Genomic DNA, 24,297 nt, shown 5'->3' on the forward strand with positions numbered 1-24,297 from the left:
CAATTTTCTGTTGATGTGTGGGGCCGTGTTCCCTCCCTGCTATTTACCTGGGGCCAAACTATGGTGGAGGTAATGAAGATAATGGTGACCTCCCTCAAAAGATCCCAGGCATATACTGCTACAGTCTGTGCCCCCAACCCTGCAGCAGACCACCACTGACCCATGCCTTCGCCGGAGACTCCCAGACACCCACAAGCTTAAGTCTCCTGTGGGGTCACTGTTCCTTTCTCCTGCACAAGGTTCTGTTGTGCCCTCCAAGAGTCTATTTCCCAGTCCTATTTAAGTTCTGGCAGCTCTATAGTGGGGTTAATGGCGACCTCCTCCAAGCTGGCTTATGCCATACCCACACCCAGAGCCCCTGTCCCTGCAGCAGACCACTGCTGACCCGTACCTCCACAGGAGACGCTCAAACACAATTCTGTCTCAGTCTCTGTAGGGTCCCTGGGTCTTGGTGTGCACAAGGTTTGTTTGAGCCCTCTGGGCATCTCTGGCAGGAATGGGGTTTGATTCTAAACGCGAATTCGCCCCTCCTACCATCTTGCTGGGGCTTCTCCTTTGCCCTTGGGCGTGGGGTATCTCCTCATAGACGTTCCAGTGCCTCTGGTCTTACTGGGGTTTTTCTGACCTTGGACATGGGGTATCTCCACAGGGCCATTCCAGCGAAGCACAGCCCCTACTCCTGACCTTGGATGTGGGTAGGTGGGGGTTCTCTGGTACTTTAACTACATCAAACTACTTGCGAGTCTCAAAAGGGTCTTGCTGTCCCCTTCCTGTCGGTCTGTTTAGTTCCTCTTCATCCTTCAGGATCAGCTTGAGAGCCAGATCTCTGGAGAAGCCTTTATCAACCAGCCCCCTCCCCCAAGTGTGTGCCCCTCAGGCTGGATTATCAGACTAGTTCACACACCTCTCCCTCATTGCCAGGAGGCAGCAAGGCAGCGGGAAGGTGCGTCTCAGAGATGGCACATCAATGTTCCCATTCAGTGTGGATGACTTTGCCCATTTTCATTTTCTCTCACATTCATTAGTATTTCTCTTCCTTCACTGCCTGCTAAGTCGCTTCAGTCGTGTCTGACACTTTGCAACCCCATGGACTGTAGCCCACTAGGCTCCTTTGTCCTTGGGATTCTTCAGGCAAGAATACTGGAGCGGGTTGCCATTTCCTACTCCAGGGAATCTTCCCAACCCAGAGATCAAACCCACATCTCTTACGTCTCCTGCATTGGCAGGCAGATTCTGTACCACTAGTGCCACCTGCGAAGCCTCTTTCCTTTACTAATACAGAGCTTTTCCTAATATGACAACTGAAACTGTGCAAGCCTAAACTTTCTTTGATTTCTGTGTGGTACTTTGCATTTGTAAGCACTTTTTAGTTTGTAGAGTCCCTTCCAATAGCTGCTGCTGTTTAATTTCCGCCACATCCCTGTGAGGATACAGTGCAACCAGAGGTAGCAGAGAAGTCACGTTTTCTGTTAATCGTGGTGGCATTACTCCCTCTGTGGTAGATGATCTGGAATACTGAGACTTAGGCACATTGGTCCTATTGCCTTTACATCTGGTATATTTATATTTGTGTGACAGTTTTTTATTTCCTCTCTGGTTGGCCCAAGAATTATTAAGAGAAAACATTTTAATTTCTACATGGTTTGATTTTATCTGTATCTTTGTTCATCCTTTAAAAATAAATTTCTGCATTTATGGTCTAAAAACTATTGTTTGATTGGTTTGGGGAGGTTTCTTTTGTAGAGGTTGTTTATTTTAGAGATTTTTGTTTGCTTTGAGTTTTTTGGCTTTAAACAACAAAAAACACTCTGGAGGATAGAAGTCTGAAATCAAGGTGCCTGCAGAACCATGCTCCCTCTGAAACCTCCAGGGAGTTTTCCTTGCCCCTTCCTCACTTATGGTGGTTTGCCTGCAGTCTCTGGTATTTGTGGCGTATAGCCGTATCATTCTAATCCTCCATCTTCACAGGCCTTCTCCCTGGTCCCTCTTTGTTCACATGGCCATCTCCTTATAAGGATACCTGCCTGGTTGATCTTTAATTTTAAGGATTTGCAGGTGTTTTCTTTGTGGCCTAGACTATTCTTAAATGTTCCATGGAGATTCAAAAAAGGACGTGAGTGATCTCCTTTGACACAGTATTAAGTTTGATATACATACATTCGGAATTCTGCAGGCAAGAATACTGGAGTGGGTAGCCGTTCCCTTCTCCAGGGGATCTGCCCAATCCAGGGATCAAACCCAGGTCTCGGCTACATTGCAGCTGGATTTTTAACCATCTGAGCTCCAGGGAAGCCCATACATTAGGTCATCTATTCTATTAAAACCCCTACTATCCCTCGATCATTTTTATCTTTTTTTTCTCCGTCAAAGTTTGAGAGAGATAAATTTAAGTTTCCAACTGCTATTGTGGTTTTGGTAATTCCCTTCTGTGTATCTTGATGTTGTATCTTATGTATCTTGATATTGTTATTCAGTACATAAAAGTTCACTATAGTTAAATTATTGTCTAAAGTATCAATTATCAACATAAAATAATCTTTCACTTTAACTCAGTACTCACCTTATAATCTCCTTATCAGATTATTGTACAACTTCACACCTTTTGTATATATAATGTATATTTTCTCACTCTTTTATTTTTTAATTCATTTTGAATGAGTCTCATAAAAATTCTAAAGATATATTTTAAATTTTTAATTAATATTTAAGACTTTGTCATCTAGTAAGTTTAACCTCTTCACATTTCATGCTTTTGTCCAATATTTCTGCCATCCTATTTTTTCCTCTCTTTTTATGCTTTCCTGTTACCTTTCATTTTCTTTTCTTGTTGTTGTTGTTACATTGGAAATTTTCTCTTTGCTTTCTCTCCACTGATTTGGAGTTTATACAGTGCAGTCCCCTTTATATAGTTTTTAGTATTTGAGCCAATATTGTTTCAACCATATTAAGAATAAAATGGTATTTATAGCCTATTTTGAAATGCGGCCATGTTTTAAGAGAGCTTCAGTTAGTTTACATGCTGATTATTTGGTGATATTGTGATAGTATTTTTTATTCTGGCTTATTTCTTAGAAATTGAATTTGAGAGTTAAGGACTAAATGGCAGAAAAAGATGCATACACATGGGGTATATATGTGTTCTTTACCTTATATTTTAAAGTATTTTCCTCTCTCTTCTGAGCTTCATTTATGGTTGTTTCATGCTATAACTCTTTTTCTTTACAATTCAGTTCACTTCAAGAGCATATGTTACCTTCCAAGTGGGCTTTCCCTATCAGAGATTGAAGGGAGAAATGATGTAACAGTCTTACATTTCTGTTATATTTAACAGTATGCAAAATGTGTGTTAACATGCATTATTCCAGGTAAACTACACAAAAAGCCCTAGATGTTATTATTCCTATTTTCTAGATAATAAAACTCAAGCTCAGTAAAGTTTAATACTTGTCCAAGATCCCAAGATACTGAAACCCACAATTAAGAACATAGAGGCTGACTTAAGGGTGAAGCAAATCTGAAAGTCAAACCCAAATCATTCTAACTCCAAATCCTAAATGTCCTTTAGCTACAGCCTAGGTAGACTTCTGGTGCAGCTGACCCCTGGAGTGTGTGGAGCTGTCACTTGAGGATATCCCTGGGACCAGCCCACTGCCTGGCACAAGGGAGGGACTGAGTTCAATGTGTTAGAATAATCATCCACTTCAGTGCTGAGTGGCCTTGTTCCTCTGGATGTCCAGCAGGTGGCGCTGCGTAGCCAAGAGGCTGTATCACTTCCCTTTAGATTCCGTACAGTTTCTGAGAATTTCAAAAGCAGTCTATTAAAAATAGAGGCCAATAAAGGAGATACATTTAAAAATCAATGGCTAAAATATATACATATCTATATACACACACATATATTTATCCACACACGATATTTATAAATAAAAACATTTAAATAGTTTGTCGTAATTCTTTTTCAACAACCCAAAACACCCACAAGTAAAAAATTTAAGCATGATCTATGTTAACCAGCCAATCCAAAGCAAATTGTGATTTCAAGTTAACTGAAAAAAATCAGTTTAATAATTGTTTAGTTGACTTTGCGGAGCCTTCACACCTCCTCTTGAGTGTGGTGTCTGCTTTGGATCTGAAGGCCTTTGTAGAGTACGTTGTACTTTGTCCACCCCTGTGTGGGGGCTGGCAGGCAGCGCGTCCCTTGGGGACACTGTGAGCTCCTCTTCTTGAGGACAGAGATCACATGTTGCTCATCTTCATGTACAACATCTTGTCCCATCAATGTGAGTGGATTAAAAGTCCAAACCCGTAACTCTGGTCCAATGTGGTTTTAAGAGGTGGCAAGCCATGTAACACTGAAAGAGGAGTATTCTTGTCCTAATTAGTGGGTCATAGGATGACACAGAGGGAGACTAAGGGAAGGGACTGGAAGATGTCCCTACCCTTCTAGATCTACCACACAAGCCATGTGGTTGTGTGTGTTTATTGCTCCACTGACTGCTCGAGTTGGACTTGCAGACACATACATGTTTGGATCACTATTATCCACTCCTTTTTTAATTCTCTGTTATGCTTGGGTGGGAAAGGGGACTAGGTGAGGGAAGGATTTTACTAAATACCATTTAAACCCCAAATCACTTACTATGAGGTTTTAAAATGCATTTTATGCTATCCTGAAGATTATTATAGAATCAACTAGTATTCATCACTTCCTGAGTGTTGAGAACTGTGGCCAAAAGATGTATAAAACCTCTATGATCAAAAGAAACATAAGAAGAAGTAATTTCTTCCTTCTTGAAGTATATAGGCATACTTAGCTATTATAGCATATTATACCTGTAGTCATTAGAGTTCAGCACAAGACAGCACCCATTAAAGTGTTGAGATTTTTAATAGATTTGTTGTAGTGGTTTGGTTAGGGAGGAGGAGCCACCATTATTAGACATTTAGGTGTCAACCGCTATACTGGATAAATTTTAGTAATTTTTAAGTACCAAAAACTCCCAAGAGATAACTCATTATCTCCATCTTATAGAAGAGGAAACTGAGGCTTAGAAAGTTTAAGCTACTTGTACAGGTCACAAGCAACTTGTACAGGTCACAGACCTGATTTGTACAGATCAGATTCAAATCCTAATCTCCTGTGACCTACTCAGACTATGTATGATCTCCCCACCTTTCTCCAGGACCATTCAGAATGGGCTGGTAAGATTGGCAAGTTTTCACGGCAGGGCTGTGGCTTGCATTTAGAGTGTGCCATACAAGATCTGGTGGGTGGGTGAGAGGCAGATGTGTCTGTGTTAGCATCCCAGAAGGAAAAATATGGGAGACTCAAGTGGTAATTAAAGAAAGTTTAACAGAGGGGCTGTTTACAGAGGTGTGACAAGTTTACAGGAGTCAGCAAGGGGACGTGAGGTGCCGGGAAGGATTCCTATCTCCAGGCCTGAAGGGACAGGAGAGGTAATGGCATGGTGTGAGGCCAGTGTGACTGGAGAACAGATGCCCCCAGCAGCTGTGGCCAGTTAGAGGGTCCTGCCAAACTGCATCCAGGTAGTGAGGGAGAGGGCGGAGGGGGAAACCCGACTCTTGGGCCCCCAGATCTCCTGTCCTGCCTCCTGTTGACTGAATGCAGGGGAGCCCAGTGGTGTGGTCTGTAGGGGTCAGCCATGAGGCGCAGAGTAGAGCAGAGAAGAATGGAAAATTGATCTGAGAACAAAGTGAGAATGGCCTGCCCATCCTATTGTGGGGAGAGTGAGCAGCAGCCCACAGCAGGAGGAGGAGAAGCTCCAGGTGGCCTCTGCTGGGGGCATCAGGCTCACTGGTGTGGAGAGTGTTCTGGGAGGTGGTGGGAAGTGAAGTTGAAGGGCACGTTGGAAGTCCCAAGCGTCAAGATCAGAGATGCCTGATCTTAATCTGATGTTCAGTAGTAAGCCAATTCTGTTTCACATAAGCCAGTGTTAATTTATTTCTTTTATAAGCCAGAGAACTGGGGAGGAACCTTGGAAGAATGATGAAGGGAAGGAATAGCAGGATGGCTATCTGCATGTCCCCCGGGACGGTGTGAGCGAGTGTGCTGGGTCCTTTGCACAGTTCATTTGGCTCGTTCTGTCTTCCAGTGACCTATGGGATGATGAGCTCCAGTGTGTACTACTATACCCGGATCATGTCACAACTCTTCCTGGACACCCCAGTGTCCAAAATGGAGAAAACTAACTTTAAAACTCTTTCTTCGATGGAAGACTTCTGGAAGGTATTTGCAAATGACCTCTTTATCATTGAAAATTGTTCATTTGGCTTCATAAATTCAGTTCAGTGGCGTCTACAGATCCTGCTATGCACTGAACACTGGGTGAGATGCTATAAGTTATGGTGAGTTGTTAGCACTTCCATTGAGAACCTTGCATGTACCTTGTCTCATACCTTACCTTATTTAACCCCCATTGTAACCTAATAACGTAAGTACAAAAATCATGTCCCAGGTTGTAAATGAAGAAACTAACATGCAGAGTGCTTACATGTGGCTAAGAAGTAAGAAGAAGGGACTTCTCTATAGTGTGACAGAGACTGCCTCACCCTGAGTTGTCATTCATTCAGTCATTCATGATGCAGTAAATACCTGTTGAGTATCTCCTAGGATATAAGGCCCATGAGGGCAGAATTTGATTGTTTTGTCTTGTTTTACTTCTGTTTTTGTCTCTTTTGTTGATGGTGGCATGTACCCCAGAATAGGGATTCATGTGCCTACTACAAGGCAGGCATGTTCTTTCAAAGATTTCTAATGTAAAATTCAACCCAGCCCCTCCCCAAATTGTCACAAATTCCAACATTAACATTAGAGGATAAGCATTAAGCAATGTCAGGAGAAATATTAAACTGATCTCAAAGATGTATACAGAATCTAAGAATATGGGGAGGGAATTTGGAGAGAAAATGCTTGTTTCCTCCTGGGGAAATACTTTCTAACATTCTTCTTAAACTCTGGCATCACAGCTGTTGATTTTAAAGATAGAGGAAGTGGATCACGAGAAGCAGAGTGTACTAAATAATGCCTAAAAATTCTTGGAATCAAAAACCACATATATAAATCTTCTCCATCTCAAGAAAGCAAAGCATTCCCTCTCAGTTTACCATCTGATAAAGATAAGACACTGAGAAACAACTGAGTTTGTCATCCCTAGAGGCAAGCTAGTAAGAGATGTCTCACACATACACAGTTCTGTGATGATGAATGCCAAACTCTAAAAACAGAGAGGAGGAAGAGGGAGTGGGGGGTTAGAGAGTTCACAATATGACAGAAAACTCCAGACAATTTAAAGATCCACCAGATAGCAGACTGGTAATCAAAGTGATAGTCTTTCTTCTCTGCAGTGATAACGAACCATGATTACTATGTGGGATGCTATTTTAATAAGGGAAAGTGAAATTGATCATGGTTATGGATTTATGCAAATAGCACCATCCCCCCCAGCCTTTAGAACTAGGGTAAAAATCCAAGTTACTGTTTATGAAGTGCCCACTCTGTGCCAGGTATAGCAACCACACAAAAGATAGATATTACAGGGGCTTTCCTGGTAGTCCAGTGGTTGGGACTCCACACTTCCACTACAGAGTGCGCAAGTCTGATCCCTGGTCAAGGAACTAAGATCCCACATGCCACGTGATGTGGCCAAAAAATAAAAAAAAAAGATAGATATTACAGACGCTCAAGTCCTCGCAGCTAGCAATTAAATGGTGGAACATGATTGGAGCAAGATCCAGTTTCTCTGATAGCAAGACCCACCCTTGTCACTCTACCCTGTTCACAGAGTTGTCAAACTGTGGGTCACACAAGCATTCCAGGAAGAAACAAGGCAGCCTCTGAGCTTGGAGCTTTTTGAAAATGTTGCCTTTTCTTTCAGTTCGCAGAAGGCGCCTTGTTGGATGGGCTCTACTGGAAGACGCAGGCCAGCAACAGAACGGAAGCCGACAACCGAAGCTTCATCTACTATGAGAACCTCCTGTTAGGGGTACCACGTATACGGCAACTCAGAGTCAGAAATGGATCCTGTTCCATCCCCCTGGACTTGAGAGATGAGATTAAAGAGTGCTATGATGTCTACTCCATCAGCAGTGAAGACCGGGCTCCATTCGGTCCTAGAAATGGAACTGCGTAAGTGTCTGGCTTGTGGACCTGGGCCCTGGCTTCTCATGGACATTCATTCCGTCATTCTCTGACCCCATCACCAAGGAGAATATGCCTTTAATGCTTATATTTAAGGCCGTGGCCAAACTCTGGCTTCTCAAGTTTTCTCTACTTTTTACATGCTTCAGCTTCCACTTATATATTTTTCAAAAGGCTTAAATATTGACCACATCCGCACAGGCCCAAAGCTACCTGGGCCTTCAGAGGTTTCTTTTAAGATGCCTGGATCCTATGTTTGTAGATCCAGTGCCATGGTTCACTAGGTTGTTACTAGGAAATTGTTTTGATACAGAAATTCTTTTTTATTAGCTGTTAGAAATAAATTTGTGTTAAGAGTACAATTATTTGAAGTGTATAGTAAGTTTTTGAGGCAGTTTTTCTGTCTGGTTTAAAACCTATCCTCAAATGTGTGTTTATGATTTTGAGTACATGTCTACCTTGTGTGTATTTGCAGGGATTTTTTAGTGCTCTTTGATAACCATACTTAAAACATTGTGTGTATTAAGGGAGGGCAGTCATTATTTCTAGAATTATTATAAAAAGTGAGAAGAGCTCTCAGGCTGTCCCAAGGTGGATCTCTTGGGTCATGGGCCCTGGGTAAGTCACTATGGTTAGAATTTTCTTCTAAGCTTTATTAAACTCTTTCAGTTTATCTAGATCCCTTTGTTGGGAACTAAGACACCAGAATCCATACTAGTTAACACTCATGACAGTAAACACCTTTTCGATAACCAGGTTCTTTGTCATCCAGTGCACACCCTCTTTAATGCCCCGTCCTGTAAGAAACAAACTTAATACACATCAGATTTAGAGTAAAGGGACTGAATCCTCAAAACACAATTTTTCCAGGTTGTGACAAATGATTTTGTTCTCTAATGCTCCATTTTCTAGTCCCCGCAAAGCATAAGCATGTGTTTAACTGTGGCTCCTTAACTCATATTTATTTATTTATTTTCTTATCTCGTATTTTATTTCATGTCATTGATAAGAGAGATGTATGCAGCCTCTAGTCCATGCCAGATGCTATTTAAAAAGTGAATTCATGCATTACCTCCTCTACTTTTCACAGAAAACAACTTTGAAATAGGTGTCAGCTCCACTTTATAGATGAAAAGATCGAGGCTCACTTACCCAAAGCGTTTCTGCTAGTAAATGGAACCATGCTAGGATTTAACCAGCTTGACTCCAAAGCCCATGTTTCTTCTGTGATACCACATTGCTTCTTCCATATTAATTATGTTACTCTGGTGGCTGCTTGTTGCCCTAAGCTTCCTAGCAGAATTCAAGCTTCTTGATAGCAGGGACTCTGTTTTGTTCAACCAGTATATTTCCAAAGCTTTGAACAGTACCTAGAACATCCAAAATGTTCAGTAAATGCCTGTTGGATACACAGTGAATTAGTGATTTTCCATGAAGGGTGGGCTAATGAAGGGGTCCTTCCTGTGTGTATTTCTAAACCATCCCTGGTCCTGCCAGAATTTGAGTTATTCCCATTTCTCCTTCCCTTCATCACCATACTTCTTGAAAGAAGAGTCTTCACTGCTTCCTCCTTTTCATTACCATTGATTCACATCTTAAAGCTTAAGCCTTTGCTTTTGACATTTCTCTTAGAAGCTACTAGTGGGTTTGTTCCATTTGCTGATCCACTGATCCATTACCAGCATAATCCCCATCAACACCTCTGCGGGATACGGTCTTGTTGATTGCTTGTTCTGACTTTGGTGAGTGATAGTGAAATTGAGTCTCTCTTAATTCTACAACCCCCTTCCTCTCTCTTATTTCCAGGTTCTATATTCAGATCTCTATCTTTTCTTTCTTTATACTCTCTCCTTTGATATTCAGATGGCTCCCATTCTCCTCTCTGTTTGATGATTCATTGTTCCTTCAACAAATATACTGAGTGTTAACATGTGCCAGGCATATTCCCAGTGAATTCTCATCTGGCTGGAGTGAAAAAGCAGCAGTAAACAGAACAGAAGCACACCCCTGTCTTGGCACTGCTGATATTCAAGTGATAGAAGATGAGTCTGCATGCTATCTGTAGCTCCCGTAATTCAAAATGCCCCAAACTGAACTCATCACTTTCTTGTTGGATCTGAACTCCCTCCTGTACATGGCACCACCATCTTTGAATTGCCCAAAAAGAGACTCAAGTCATTTTTCAGAGGTCTCCTCTCACTTGCCCCAACTTCCAAATCAGTGCCAGGTTCTGCTGACAGTCACTGCCATGGCCCGGTATCAGCTCTCCCTTTTCCTTCCCACCTCACTGCCCTAGTTCAGGCCTCGTCACCTCTTGGTTCTTGTAGGGACAGCTAACTCAGCTGTGTTGGGGTCCCAGGAACCACTCCCAGGTTCAACAAGTTGCTCGAAGAGCTCCCTGGATTCAGCATATATTCACAGCTGAGGTTTATTGCAGTGAAAGGATATGCAAAAGCAGAGAAAGGGACAGGTGCATGGGGCAGAGTCTGGAGGAAACCAGGGGCAATTTGCGAAGGTCCTCTCCCAGCGGAGCTTCCTTCCTCCAGTAACACACTGTGACAACTCATAGAAAACGTTGTCTGTTCAAGATGCTCATCAGAGACTTGCTGCCTGCCCTGTTTTACTGGGTACTGGTCACATAGGCAGGCTCTGCCTGGCACATCCTCAAATCCCAGACTCCCAGAAGGAAAGCAGGCATGCAGCATAAGCCACCTTGTTTGTATAGAAGCCTAGGTACCTCAAGCCACTGTTTCTGGTCAGAGAAAGTTTTTTATCAGTGTAAGGAGCTGTTTATCACCTAAATTCCATATACCAACTGAGGACCAACCTTGCAAGCAGGGCTTTTTAAGAAAAGGTGGTCCAAGACCCACTATGTTGACTCTTTTCTGCCCATGAATTCTCTGTTCCTCACCACTTCAGGCTTGTCTGCAGTCACCAGAGTAACCCTGTTCTATGCCTCCCAGAAACCTTGTCTTCGGTGACCCTGTGAGGCCTGCCCCTCACTACCTGACCACAGTCTATCTTTCAGCCTTCTCTTCTTCATCATATGGGAGCCAAACCAAACTACTGGCAGATACCTTGTACTTCCCTGACTCTGCCACGCTCGGGCTTAAAAACATCCTCCCCATCTCCCTGGGTAAGTCTGAATCCTGCTTACCTTCCACAGCCTATGTTCAACATGTTTTCCTCCCAAATCCTTCTCTGATTCACATTTCTCTTCATCACTGAAGCTTCAAAGAAGGCTAGCTTCCCTCAGATTGGTCCAAGCAATCTCTCTATGCTGCTTCTTCGGTTCTTATTATCTGCTACCTTGTATTTTCATGGTTTAATTACAACTTTTCTCTCCCTGCTTACTATAAATTTGGGAGAGAAAGAATCTTGGTTCGTCTTTCTATCCTCATTAATGCCAAAGGATCATCTGCCTCCTGAGAGCTTCTGTAAATGTCTGTGGATTAAATTCCCAATGCTCTGCGGAGTCTTACTTAGTTCAGTTGCTGCCAGTGGCACTTGATGAATTTGTACCTGTTTTGGCTGCAATTTTTGGGAGGCCTCAAATCATCTAGTCCCAAAGTTACCCTGGAAGGCAACCATATCAGCTGAGAACTAATAGAATAGACCTCTGAATACAGACAATTCTGGGGTAGGTTTCTGACTTTACTGTAAAAAGATTTGAGACAGAGTTGACCTCACTAAGTCTCAAGGCCCTTATTCCTAGAAGGAGGATAATAGCTATATGAGAATTATGTAAGAAAACACAAAGCGCCGTGGAAAGCACATTACCCAGCTTGATGAGACTTGCATTTATTTTTTATCAATACCTATTCTATCTTACCAGGAACCAGTTGTCTCTGTAACTGCTCCAAGTGTTCCATTGATTTTACCTGTTTATTTTGTTTTGTTAATTAGTTGGATCTACACAAGTGAAAAAGACTTGAATGGGAGTAGCCACTGGGGAATGATTGCAACTTATAGTGGAGCTGGTTATTACCTGGATTTGTCAAGAACGAGAGAGGAAACAGCCGCTCAGGTTGCTAACCTCAAGAAAAATGTCTGGCTGGACCGAGGAACCAGGGTGATTTTTATTGATTTTTCAGTGTACAACGCCAACATTAACCTGTTCTGCGTGATCAGGTGTGTATGAAGGGCACTCATTGCTTCCGCTTCTGTATATTTGTAAATACATCCTAGTCTGGATTTTAAGCCAGAAAACCATTGCCTGCAGTTGTCTGCATGAGAGTGTCAAGGATCAGAACTGATAAGAAGGAGGGATGAAAACCAAAAGCTTATTGGGATGGGGACATTTAGGGGAAAGGAGTTAGGTTCTCTGAATATTGCAAGTTAAGAAGAACCTTAACTCTACTCCAAGTTCATCCCAAAGCTGGAACTTGCTCAGATAAAGCACTGTGTTTTGCTAGCATTTATCCTTTCCCATTATGAAGATGCTCTGTTACCAAGGAGCCCTGGCATCAAATCTTGTCTCACCTTCCTGAGTTTCCCACTCTCACACGATGCCCCTGTTACCAGAACACAAGCACAGTCAGGGGCTATGCCTGGGTTGAGCAGGACACCTAGGTATCTGCTCACACTTAAAAAGACACATAAGGTTCCTTCTACCGATTCTGTGACGTTACCATCATGACCATTCTGCTGATAGTGAGGAAACTAACAAAAAATCCCACTGGCTTGTTTGGGCCTCTCATTCATCCATTCATTCAACAAACCTTAATTAGACACTTAGTATATGCCAGGCACTGTTCAAGTCTTTTGGCATGTATCAGTGAACAGAATACTCACATTCAATCAGGAGGAGATAATAAATGATAAACAATAAACAAAAGAAACAAATAGCATGTTCGAAGGTAGTGTGCTATAAAAAAGCAGAACTCTGGAGATTCGGCCTCCACCCACTTTAATCTTCCTTGTGAATATGGTGGCAACATCCAAACACTGCCAACATGAATTACTTGCACATACGTTTGTGTTGTCTGTGTTGTGTGCTCAAATCGCTCAGTTGTGCCCAACTCTTGCGACCCCACCAGGCTCCTCTGTCCTTGGAATTTTCCAGGCAAGAATACTGGAGCAGGTTGCCATTTCCTACTTCAGGAGATCTTCCCAACCCAGCGATCGACCCACATCTCGAGTCTCCTGCCTTGGGAGGCAGATTCTTTACCACTGCACCATCTGGGAAGCCCTGCACATGTTTACCCACCAAATAATAAGGATAAATTGTTGTAGTAGCTTTATTTTTGAGACTAAACTCAAACTCTACATTATATAGCCAAGTGGATTTTCCCAGTCTATTTATCTAACAACTTTTATCACATTAAATCACATTGTGATTTACATTAAATCAAGTAATAGATATTACTAGAAATGAATGAAAATTTGCTGCAATTATTATTGAACATCTCTTAATGATTCTAGTGCGAACGGAAAGAGGATAAACATAAGCAAGCAACTCTGACTGACATTTAAGGAAGTAACATTATATATAGAAGGTATAAATGAGTATGTCTCACTTCCTCCCCATACTTCAAGAGTGAATATTGTCAAGGCAGTTGCTTCATTTCTTTGCATTGTTGCCTCAGTATGTGGAGGGGTTGACCATGCAGAATCAGAATGGGCAGAGCGTGGTGACTCAGCACACAGAGGCCACTTCCTGCCCTTGGGAGTTTATACTGAGGCTGTCACAAGGCTCTGCATTTCAGTATTGCTCTCTGGTTTGTGGTTCTCACTCCTACTCTCTAGCATATCAAATAGGAAGGAAACAGGATACTGATACTCTGAAGGAAGGGAAATGTTTCACGTCTCTTTGACTAATTCTGATTTGCTATAGTCCCTGCGTGTACTTGAGTGTTGCTCATGCTTGAGCCTTAGATACTCAGGTTCTAGAGGTCCTGCCCTGTCCATCTTGTAATGGGAGAGATAGTTATGCCTAATAGCTGACTGGAGGTCTTTTAAAAAATCTTAAAGGATCTAGACTAGAGAGTCTATTTCTAGTGTGAAGGGAAATTATACCATTAAGTGAATCATTTAACCTTCTCACTGTGACACCTGTAAAGCTGAATTTGGCAAGAAGCATCTTCATTTCAATTATGATAAAGCACTAAAGACCAGTGCCTTCAGTGTGAATGTAAAAACATATGTTACAGTTTCAGACAATCAGACATTTACTAAGCACCAATTCTCTATAAGGAATTGGTTCTAGGAAGTTCCAATAGCAGAAATGTTTCCCTAGGCAAATATTCAATGCTGATTCACCAAATGCATGAATGAGAAACGCAGGCCCTATCTTTATCTGTATATGAAATAGACATCCTACTTCTCAGCTGGGCCATAGGTGTTTTGAAAGATGACATAAACTTCTTATGTTCTTCATTGCAAATGATTTACATTTAATAGAAGTCTGAAAAAGGCTTGTTTGATTAATTTCTGCATTTAAAAAACGATTATACAGCATTTTGAGTAGTATGAATACCAGAAAAGTAAATGGGAGACTGAAGAGAAATAATCTCTTTGGTCTGGGAGGATTTGGGAAGACAAGATTTGTTCTTCTTGTGACACAAAATTCTACAAGGAGGGGGTTACTGGCTGTTATAAGAACATTTTGTCACTTGCTTGGAGTGACTTGTGGTGGTCATCCCAAACTAGGATGACTAGGGCTTCCCAGGTGACTAGGGCTTCCCAGGTGATGCTAGTAGTAGAGATCCCACCTGCCTATCCAGGAGATGCAAGAGTTGCAGGTTTGATCCCTGGGTTGGGAAGATCCCTTGGAGTAGGAAATGGCAACCCACACCAGTGTTCTTGCCTGGAAAATCCCATGGACAAAGGAGCCTGGCGGGGAACAGTCCATGGGGTTGCAAAGAGACACGATTGAGCACACACACACAATTGGGGTGACTTGTGGTTGCAGTTTTATTACCTTCTAGTGCAGGGACAGAGTAGATGATGTTCTTCCCTGACTGCATCCATGTGTTGTTGATGTTATTGTTTTAACTGTTCTTATTACAATGCAGGTTACTGATTGAATTCCCAGCAACAGGAGGTGTGATTCCATCTTGGCAATTTCAGCCTGTAAAGCTGATCCGCTATGTTACAACTTTTGATTTCTTCCTGGCAGCCTGTGAGATTATCTTTTGTTTCTTTATCCTTTACTATGTGGTGGAAGAGATATTGGAAATTCGCATTCACAAGCTACACTATTTCAGGAGTTTCTGGAATTGTCTGGATGTTGTGATCATCGTGGTAGGTTGGAGAACAACACCAAATCTCCTCTCTGTTATAGAAACATGTTTGAGTCTTTGCTGTTCTCACTATTGTGGGTCTTTATCTTCCTGAAGGAGAATCTAAAGTTATCCTCTGTGATAACAGCTTCAGTGTTCCTAATTGTCTCATTTTGCATGAGAAACCCTTCTGCATATGAAGTGGAGAGGCATTTACAATAGGCTGTCGTTTGGCCACACTAATAATAAGAATAGCTTAGAAATTCATATTTGGTTTTGGCATGCCATACGAGATGTGGGAAAGAAAACAAGGTTTTGTTTATTCTGTTTTGGTAGTGGTGTAATAGGTGCATTTGCAAAATCATACACATCATAGAATTTTAAATGTCTGGATAAAAATAAATACAAACAGAATTCTAACACTTTCTTATCTTTTGCATAAAAGTTTTAATATTTTCTTTCTTGTTCATATCATGGAAGTTGAGGCTAGTTTTTTGGCTCAGCAGCCACAGAATTTTGCAAGTATTTCCTTGGAAACTTGCTTCCCTATGCTATTGTTGTTATTTTTTTTAACTCTTAGTACTGACAAGACAACAATTCAGACAGTGTGCTTTTATAAGAATAGGAAACAGATACTGGAACCCTACTTCTCCTTTGAAACCTTTTCTGACCCTGTAGAAATAGGGCATGCTTTCTGTGAAGCTTATATCAGAAAAAGAAAATTCTTCTGTAGATAGAGATGAAAATCTCAATTTCTCAGTGCTGCATAATGACCCAAACTCTCATAAATTCTCTTTCCTCTCTTTTCTCTCTCATTCTCTATTTTGAAGGAAGAGTCTCAAGGAAGTTCAATGTCTTTCTATGATATGATATTGATGGGCTTCCCTGGTAACTCAGCTAATAATCTGCCTGCAATGCAGGAGACCTGGGTTCGATCCCTGGGTTGGGAAGATCCCCTGGAGAAGGGAATGGCTACCCACTCCGGTATTCTGGCCTGGAGAATTCCATGGACTGTATAGTCCATGGGGTCGCAAAGAGTCGGACATGACTAGCGACTTTCACTTCACTTTACTTCCATGTTTTTATAAACATTTGTCCTGGGCAGAGCTAAAACAAAGGGTACCTAGTGAGAGTTGGTAAAAGTTATTTTTAGATTCAGTCAGTCAGCCATTTTCTTTCAGCTAAGTCTATGCAGAAAACACTTATCAGTGTATTCCAAAAAGCTCAAAGGAAATATTCCTACTACCAGTGCAAAAATACTAGGTTAAGACTGGGACTCCTTTACAGAGAAGAAAAGGAAGGTGGTGAGGTAGTCTTTTTCATCTGTGGTTGGCAGCCAGTCAGGTCTTGACTCTGATAATCACCAGGACAGCCATCCCAGGAAGGGCTGATGAAGTGGTCTGTGATCATGAGAAGAGAAAGAGAATGAACAGCAAAGGTCACGGCACCTGCCACAGCCCAGCTGCCATGGATTCAGGATCTACGTGAGGGCCAGACATTTATGGTTGACCCTTAGCTCTTACCACACATACACGTTCATCCAGTGGTGATGGATGCAAGTAGGGCCTAGTATTCCCCTCAAACCTGGTTTTATAGCCCAGAACCAAAGCGGATATGAAGAGTTGTATGGTCGTGAGTTAAAGGACAGAAACAGGCAAGGGGGACCTCTGGGCTACATCTTCCCACTGCAAGCCTTCTCAAGCCCTCTGTGCCCATCATTCCCACCATCTAAGACCAAGCTCCTCCTTTCTTCCATGAGCACTCCTTTAATACGTCTTGTTTCACCCTTCACCTGTGTTGTGTGATGTCAGCTTCTTCGAAGGTTTGTGTACTGTTTGTCTTTGTATGTTTATTTACTCTTGAACCAGAGTATAAGTTTCTCAAGGACAAGGTTTGTACTTCCTACTTCCATTTGTTCCTCTTGATCCCTACTACAGTGCTGTATGTGCAGATATCTATGTATTTGTTGAATAAAGGAAAGGATGGATGGCTAGAGTGAAGAAATAGCCCCCCAAATGAAAACAGAGAGTGAGATGAGGCCTGAGAAAGCAGAAGAGTTAAGTGATTTAAAGGAAGGTGGCAGGAAAAACAGAAGGCGTTCCTGTGTGATTTGTTACAAAGTGACATCTCGGGTGTGTGCACACACACATGCTCTCACTGAATTTCTGTTTCTAACTAAGGAAGTGCAAACAGTGTATTGTTTCACTTTTTATGGCAGTGCTTAAGGTTTTCTCTCTGAGTGTATGAATGACTTTTATGAATGCCATTGGGTGAACAGAGTGGTGAGCTCTAGAACTAATACACTGGTGAAGGAAAATAAACTAGTCATTTTAAGGTGAGCTATAGATTTCTAGAACACGGTAATAATATCTTTATTTAATCTTTTGTTTTCCAGCTATCAGTGGTCGCTATAGGAATTAACATATATATAACATCAAATGTGGAAGTTCTGCTACAGTTTCTAGAAGATCAAAATACTTTCCCTAACTTTGAGAATCTGGCATACTGGCAAATACAGTTCAACAACATAGCTGCTGTTATAGTGTTTTTTGTCTGGATTAAGGTAATTTATTAATTTCACGTTCAGATTTTTAATTTACTTCTTTTTGTTAGTGTGAGTCACAGAAAATGTTGAAGGCCCTGAATTTGCTTCTGTGGCCAAATTGAAGTAGCCAAAGCTGCTCCATGTATTATGACTAAAACAAACGAGCAAGACTCTCATGATCTTTTATCACACTGTTGAATGAGGCTCCTGGTTGCTTGCACTCTTGCAAGAACTGTTTTTGTAGGTTTTGTTTAATAAATGCATTAAGAGCCCTTTTCAATGTGTCTGCTGGCCTAGGGCCCCTGGCTATACGGAGACAAAGATGGGTTTGAATTTTACCTGATGTGGGGTGACCAGGTGAAGGAAAAGGAACTAAGAAGAGGGAAGGGTGGGGAAATGGAAGGGAGAGAGACTGCATTGGAAATGGTCTCTGGAAACATTGCCTCCTCTCCAGGTAGAGGCCTTAGGGAAGCTTTACCTAGAATTGAGATTGGACAGACACCTCTTCCAAGTAGTGCCTTCAGGACTCATTTCCTTCTTCTCCTAAAGCATCATGTACATTTCCTTGTATGTGAAAGTGTGAGTCTGGTCATATACAATAAGCCTCAATTCTGGAGATGCACGAAATTTTAGTTCTGAGACAGCTGCCAGACTGTCACCAGTTAAGTTCTGTGATTGTACCATCCAGATAGTAGCTGCCATTAGTCATAAGTGACTAGATTTTAATTTAAATTTTTAAGTTCTATTGAAGAACACCTTTATAGAAGGTACTTTCCAACAGTTACTTATTTTTCTGAATGGTATTCATAGCTGGAAGGCCTGAGATATATCAGAGGGTTTACACCTTGTCCTGAGTCTCTCATGCCATGTTTTCATTTACGTATTTGTTCAAGAGAAACCATCACTAACATACCAAACCATTATCACAAACTGTAATAATAATCACGATCTCATAGAAATAGTACTGGAAGCTATATTAAGTAATGTCACAACAACCATCAAAAGTGTCTTGTTATGGCAAGAAACAGTTTATAAGAGGTCTTGAAGTAAAATGCTAGATATTTTCTTTCAGTGTGTGCCTCAGGCTGAGTGTTTAATTTAGTGCTTCACCTGTAAATATCTTACTCCCAAGACCATGGAAAACATTAAGTTCTTTAAGGCAGGGATCAGAACTCTATTTCTGATGGATCTCTCCACGTCCTTCCACCAGGGCTCCTAGCTAGAACTGTGTGGGATTCATGCCCTCTGGGCTGGAGCTGCCCAATTTGGGCAGCATCCTCAATGCCTTGTCTACAAAAATGCATGATGTCACTGTGCAGTTAGAGCCTGGTGCAGATCCTCACTCTGAGCCCTGGCCAATGCGTGGCACACAGTTGATGCACAGTAAATAATATTAATAATATTCAATAAGTATTTTCTGGAGTTTTTTTAACTAGTGTTTTTTTAGGTTAACTCTTTTTGTTTTTGTTGGACTGTAGTTAATTTACAATGTTGTGTTTCAAGTGTGTAGCAAAGTGATTCAGTTTTATATATATATATATACTTTCAGATTCTTTTCCATTATTCCTAGAGAAGGGAACAGCTACCCACTCCAGTATTCTGGCCTGGAGAATTCAATGGGCAGAGAAGCCTTGCAGGCTTCAGTCCATGAGGTTGCAAAGAGTCGGACACAACCAAGCAACTTCCACTTTTCCATTGTAGGTCATTGCAAAATACTGAGTATCGCTCCCTGTGCCTTACCTAGCTAGTTTTCATTTGTGTGTTTTTTCTCTTTTATTTTCATCTTTCTAGGGGAAAAATATCAATGATCATTTTAATTATAATTAAACTTGTTTTCTCCGTGTTTTAACCAACGTGTGAAATATAAGTGACATGAGGGCAGGGGCTTTGCTCTGTTCACTGGTGTATTCCCAGCTCCAAGAACAATGCCTGGTATATGGTAGTCCCTCAACAAATACTTCGTGAATGAGATAATATAAGTTGCTGGATTTGAAAAAAAAAAAACCAAACATCTTTTATATCTCTCTCTTTTTTGTTGTAAAATATATGTAAAAAGTTTACCACTTTAACTACTTTTAAGTGTATAATTCAGTGGTATTAAATACCTTCACAGTGTTGTGAACCATCACCACTCTGCATCTCCAGAACGTTTTCATCATCCGCACTGCAACCTTTTTATCCACTCAGTACTAACTCCCCATTTCTCTCTATCCACTCAACACTAACTCCCTGTTTCTCACTTTCTGCAGCTCCTGGTAACCTCTATTCTCCTGTTTGTCTCTATGAATTTCCCTACTCTAGGTGCCTCATATAAGTAGAATCATGCAATATTTGTCTTTTTGTGTCTGGCTTATTTCACTTAGCACAGTGTTTTCAAAGTTCATTCATGTTGTAGCATGCATCAAAATTTTATTCCTTTTTAGGGCCGAATAATGATCCATTGTATGTATATACCACGTTTTGTTTACCCATTCATCTGTGTGTATTTTCCCTCTCTTTTGCAGCTCTTCAAATTTATCAGCTTTAACAGGACCATGAGTCAGCTCTCTACAACCATGTCTCGGTGTGCCAAAGACCTCTTTGGCTTTGCAATTATGTTCTTCATTATTTTCTTAGCGTATGCTCAGTTGGCATACCTTGTCTTTGGCACTCAAGTTGATGACTTCAGTACTTTCCAAGAGTGTATGTAAGTATATATGAAATTAAGAAGACAAATTTAATCAGAGAAAACACTGCCTTCTCAAGGTTAAAGAAACCTTCATGGTGGCTGTGTAACTACCAAATATTTAAAAGTAGTGGTTTAAAATGAGAATTAATTCTCTTTCCAAAAACATTAACCCACCAATGCGATTATGACAATAATTTCTGAAATGCTGATGTTTAAAATAGAGCCTAACAGTACAATAGTAAGATATAGAATAACAGTTATCATAAACCAGCTCTGTCCCAAAGAATGAGGTCTTCTCAGCACCAAATGCAGATGGTAGCATTTAAGACACAATTTGCCTCTATTTTTATTCCTATCAAATATTTTTGCCATACATTTAAACTTCAGCTTATTTTCTAAGGAAAAAAAAAAAGCTATTTTTAATATTCGAGGAGAAGCACAAACCAATGCAGGAATTTTCAGGTTTTATCCTAAAATTCATAAATATAATGTTAGAAGCAGGTAAAGTAGCCAGTATCAGACTTCCATGGCCTGTAGAAAGGAGTTAGTTAGGAAAGATGGTGGTCATGATAATAGAAGTTAATAGGGCTTTGTGTACAAGAAAGCCTAAATAATATTACTGTTTCATGAAAGTTGGGAATGGAAATAATTTTACTGATTAAGACCCAGCATCTGGCAACACACAGCAGTTCTGACCCCACATTAAGTGCATTGAGAATATTGGATCTTCAAACACGTACAATTTTGGCTATCCTTCAAAAATCTTTTTTTCTTAAGAGATTTTAAATTCATATGCAGGGTGACCGTTGTGAAGGTTTATAGTTATCATCTTTTACCCAGATTATGTATTAAATTCTTATAGTCAATTGCTTTATAAGTAATCTAATAATAATTATTATGTTTTCTTTTTAACGAAATGAAAATAACATTTTGTATGAAAGCATATTATTTTTATTCTAGAAGGCTTTTAATTGCTCATATAAGTAGCAAGAGTTTTCCCAAGGGTTTGACAATTTTCTGTTATTTGGCAGCTTTCCACATTGATCTTTAAAAAAGGTCCAAAAGTACGAAATTATCTTTTGAGAAATGTTATGTCAAAAGAATGCTAGACACTCTTTGTTTTTGTATTGTGGTGTTGTGTTTTGTTTTGTTTTTATAGCTTCACTCAATTCCGTATCATTTTGGGTGATATCAACTTCGCAGAGATTGAGGAAGCTAATCGAGTTTTGGGACCAATTTATTTCACAACATTTGTGTTCTTTATGTTCTTCATTCTTTTGGTATGTACACTTTTGTTTATATTGAGATGATTTAAACTTCATAAATCATCATCTTTTCTTTTCTCTCACACTTTATTCTTTATCAGTTTTTTAAAGACCTGGGAATTAGGAAAAAGTAGATATTAGAAAACATGTTTTGTTTTATTTCTCATTCATTCACAGTTTTAAGTCTTCACCAAATATCTTTTCTGTGATCTTCATCTATATATATGTACTCAATTAAAAAAAAGTAAATCAAATGCAGATTTATAGTTACCTAAAGTAGTGCTTTGCCTAAGAAGTAGAATATGCTTGCACGCTTTTTTTTTTTAACACAAATGTCAGCACTTTCATGGTCACTTGCTTGCATGACTTTTCATTTCTCTCCTTCTTCTTTTCTTTTTTAAAAATAGAAAATGACAGAGCAAGCCAGATGCAGGGTACCAGGAGTGACCTTTGAGTGAATTGTTGCTTGTCGAGGTCAAGATAGGTTGTTTCAACTTATTCATATTTCATATATCTAAAGACTGCATGCAAAGAATATTTCAAATTTTAATTTAAAATGAAATATCACAATGAATGGGAGTTGTTTTAAGTTTTATTTTCAAAAATATTCCTCTTATTCTCTTGGTTTGGTACAAATTCAGGTTTTTAGCATTTTGGCCTTTAAGTTTTTTTGAAAGGCATTTTGTTCTTCATCTTAGTATTCATACATTTATTTGTCCACTCCACTAAGTATTAAGTTAGCTTAACCTGGGCAGTGGGTATTTTTCATTTTAAACACTGTCACTTAAGATTTTCCTTGTATTAACTACATCTTAAGAAAAACCAGTGTTGTTTCCATTTTTAATTGATTTTGTAAAGATCCTTTGTATAAAGTTCATTAATTCAGTTGTAGGAGCTCCAGAGTTGGTCCAGGTATTTAGTGGTCAAGTATATGGTATTTACTGATTGAGAATTAGATGTACTTTAATTGGACTGAAAAAATCAGAAATAGCGTTTATATCTTGCTGTCTGTATGCATCATGATTAGTTTTAAACTTAAGCCTCTTAAAAGTTTCTGTTTCTTGTCATATATTAAAGAAAAAAATAGAAGAGTAAGCCTTTGTCACTCTCTTACATTAGTAATATTTTGAATTCTGAAGCATCTGAATCCCAAAGTCTTTACTAAGAGAACAGAAATCAGGAATTGAGAGTTCTGCGGCAGACCCATTAGTTGACTTCAGGCCGCTAAGTTTTCTCTGTACATCAATCTGCCAGAGAGAGACATGATCGTGGCAATTGGAAATGCTCAAACAAGGACATATTTGAATGTTGGCTTCTAACAGGCAGTGCCTCCTAAATTGTTCAGTCATTTTATCAGATCAGTGGCTGGAACATGAAAAGCTCTTAGTTTTTGTCTTTATACTGAAATATTTATTTGTACTACTTCACAAAAAGGAATTGTTCTCCCTGTACCCTCCAGAGAGAGGGGAGGCTACTGTCAATACAAATCTTTTTTTTTTTTTTATTCCTTGTAAATAGCAAGCCAAGGGCAGGGCTGGCCACTGTTCTGAGATGACTGCCAAGTGTTAATCTATTGACCCCACTTAAGAAACCACAGAGGTGTGAACTGGCTTGGCTTAGCCAGGAGCAAAAGCCCCTCCATCAACAGGGAAAGACCTCCTGTTCAGAGTCCGCCCCTCAATCAAATGACACAGAATGGAGAGGCCGTGAACTTCCTCTCCCCACACCTTCAAGAACCATTCTAGCCACTTTCCATTTTTTGAAATCTCTTCAGAGGACACACACTGTAATCCATTTCAACTGACATTTGCAGGCATTAGTTATTGATCATTTGGAAAAGAGACATAAAACATTAGATGCCTGTGTGGGAAGAACGAAGGTGGGTTACAGTCCACTGACTGCAGCTGTCTGCCCTTATTATTGAGCATTAAGCCACAAACTTCTGTGTATTTTATATTCTGTTCTCATTTCTGATACAGAATCCTAAATGATATTCCTCCTTAATTCATAGAGATTTAGTAGCTCATTAAAATAATGGAGCTCTGATTTGTTTATTCATCAGTCATCAATAAATATTTATGGAGCTGCCACATTTCAGGCAATATACTGTGTACTGGGAATTCAAGTAGTAAGGAAAATAGATACCAACTCTCTTCTCATGAAGATTCTGTGGACTTGTACAGAAAACAGACATGATACACAACTGTTAACAAACCATAGTCACATGCTAAAAAGGAAAACCAAAGGAAGAGCATGTTAAAGAAGGACCTTATCAATTAGGTGTGATACTTTGAGAAAATCCATTGGATACAGGCATTGGAAATGCAAATCATTATAGTGGGGGAGGGAAAAGTCAGGAAAATGGACTAACCACTACTGAAGGATAATAATAGCTATAAATAATGTAGCACTGCCATCTGTTAGATTCTGTCCTAAGT

General features: G+C 40.2%; 1 protein-coding gene across 3 annotated transcripts in view; it reads left to right on the forward strand.

Annotated features, from left to right (window-relative positions):
• Nucleotides 1-24,297, forward strand: part of PKD2 (polycystin 2, transient receptor potential cation channel) — a 57,080-nt gene that overhangs the window by 21,860 nt on the left and 10,923 nt on the right. For 2 of the 3 annotated variants that reach the window (XM_081593637.1, XM_081593648.1), the window contains exons 3-9: nucleotides 6,114-6,247; nucleotides 7,896-8,146; nucleotides 12,065-12,289; nucleotides 15,175-15,403; nucleotides 17,777-17,944; nucleotides 20,431-20,612; nucleotides 21,754-21,874. In XM_081593637.1, the coding sequence (XP_081449763.1) occupies nucleotides 6,114-6,247; nucleotides 7,896-8,146; nucleotides 12,065-12,289; nucleotides 15,175-15,403; nucleotides 17,777-17,944; nucleotides 20,431-20,612; nucleotides 21,754-21,874 (1,310 nt within the window). The remainder of the gene's footprint in view (nucleotides 1-6,113; nucleotides 6,248-7,895; nucleotides 8,147-12,064; nucleotides 12,290-15,174; nucleotides 15,404-17,776; nucleotides 17,945-20,430; nucleotides 20,613-21,753; nucleotides 21,875-24,297) is intronic. The other variant, XM_081593657.1, reaches the window with a different exon arrangement.

This window comes from Giraffa tippelskirchi, chromosome 1 (genome assembly GCF_054371585.1).
Source record: "Giraffa tippelskirchi isolate mGirTip1 chromosome 1, T2T-mGirTip1v1.2.pri, whole genome shotgun sequence".
NCBI lineage: Eukaryota > Metazoa > Chordata > Mammalia > Artiodactyla > Giraffidae > Giraffa > Giraffa tippelskirchi.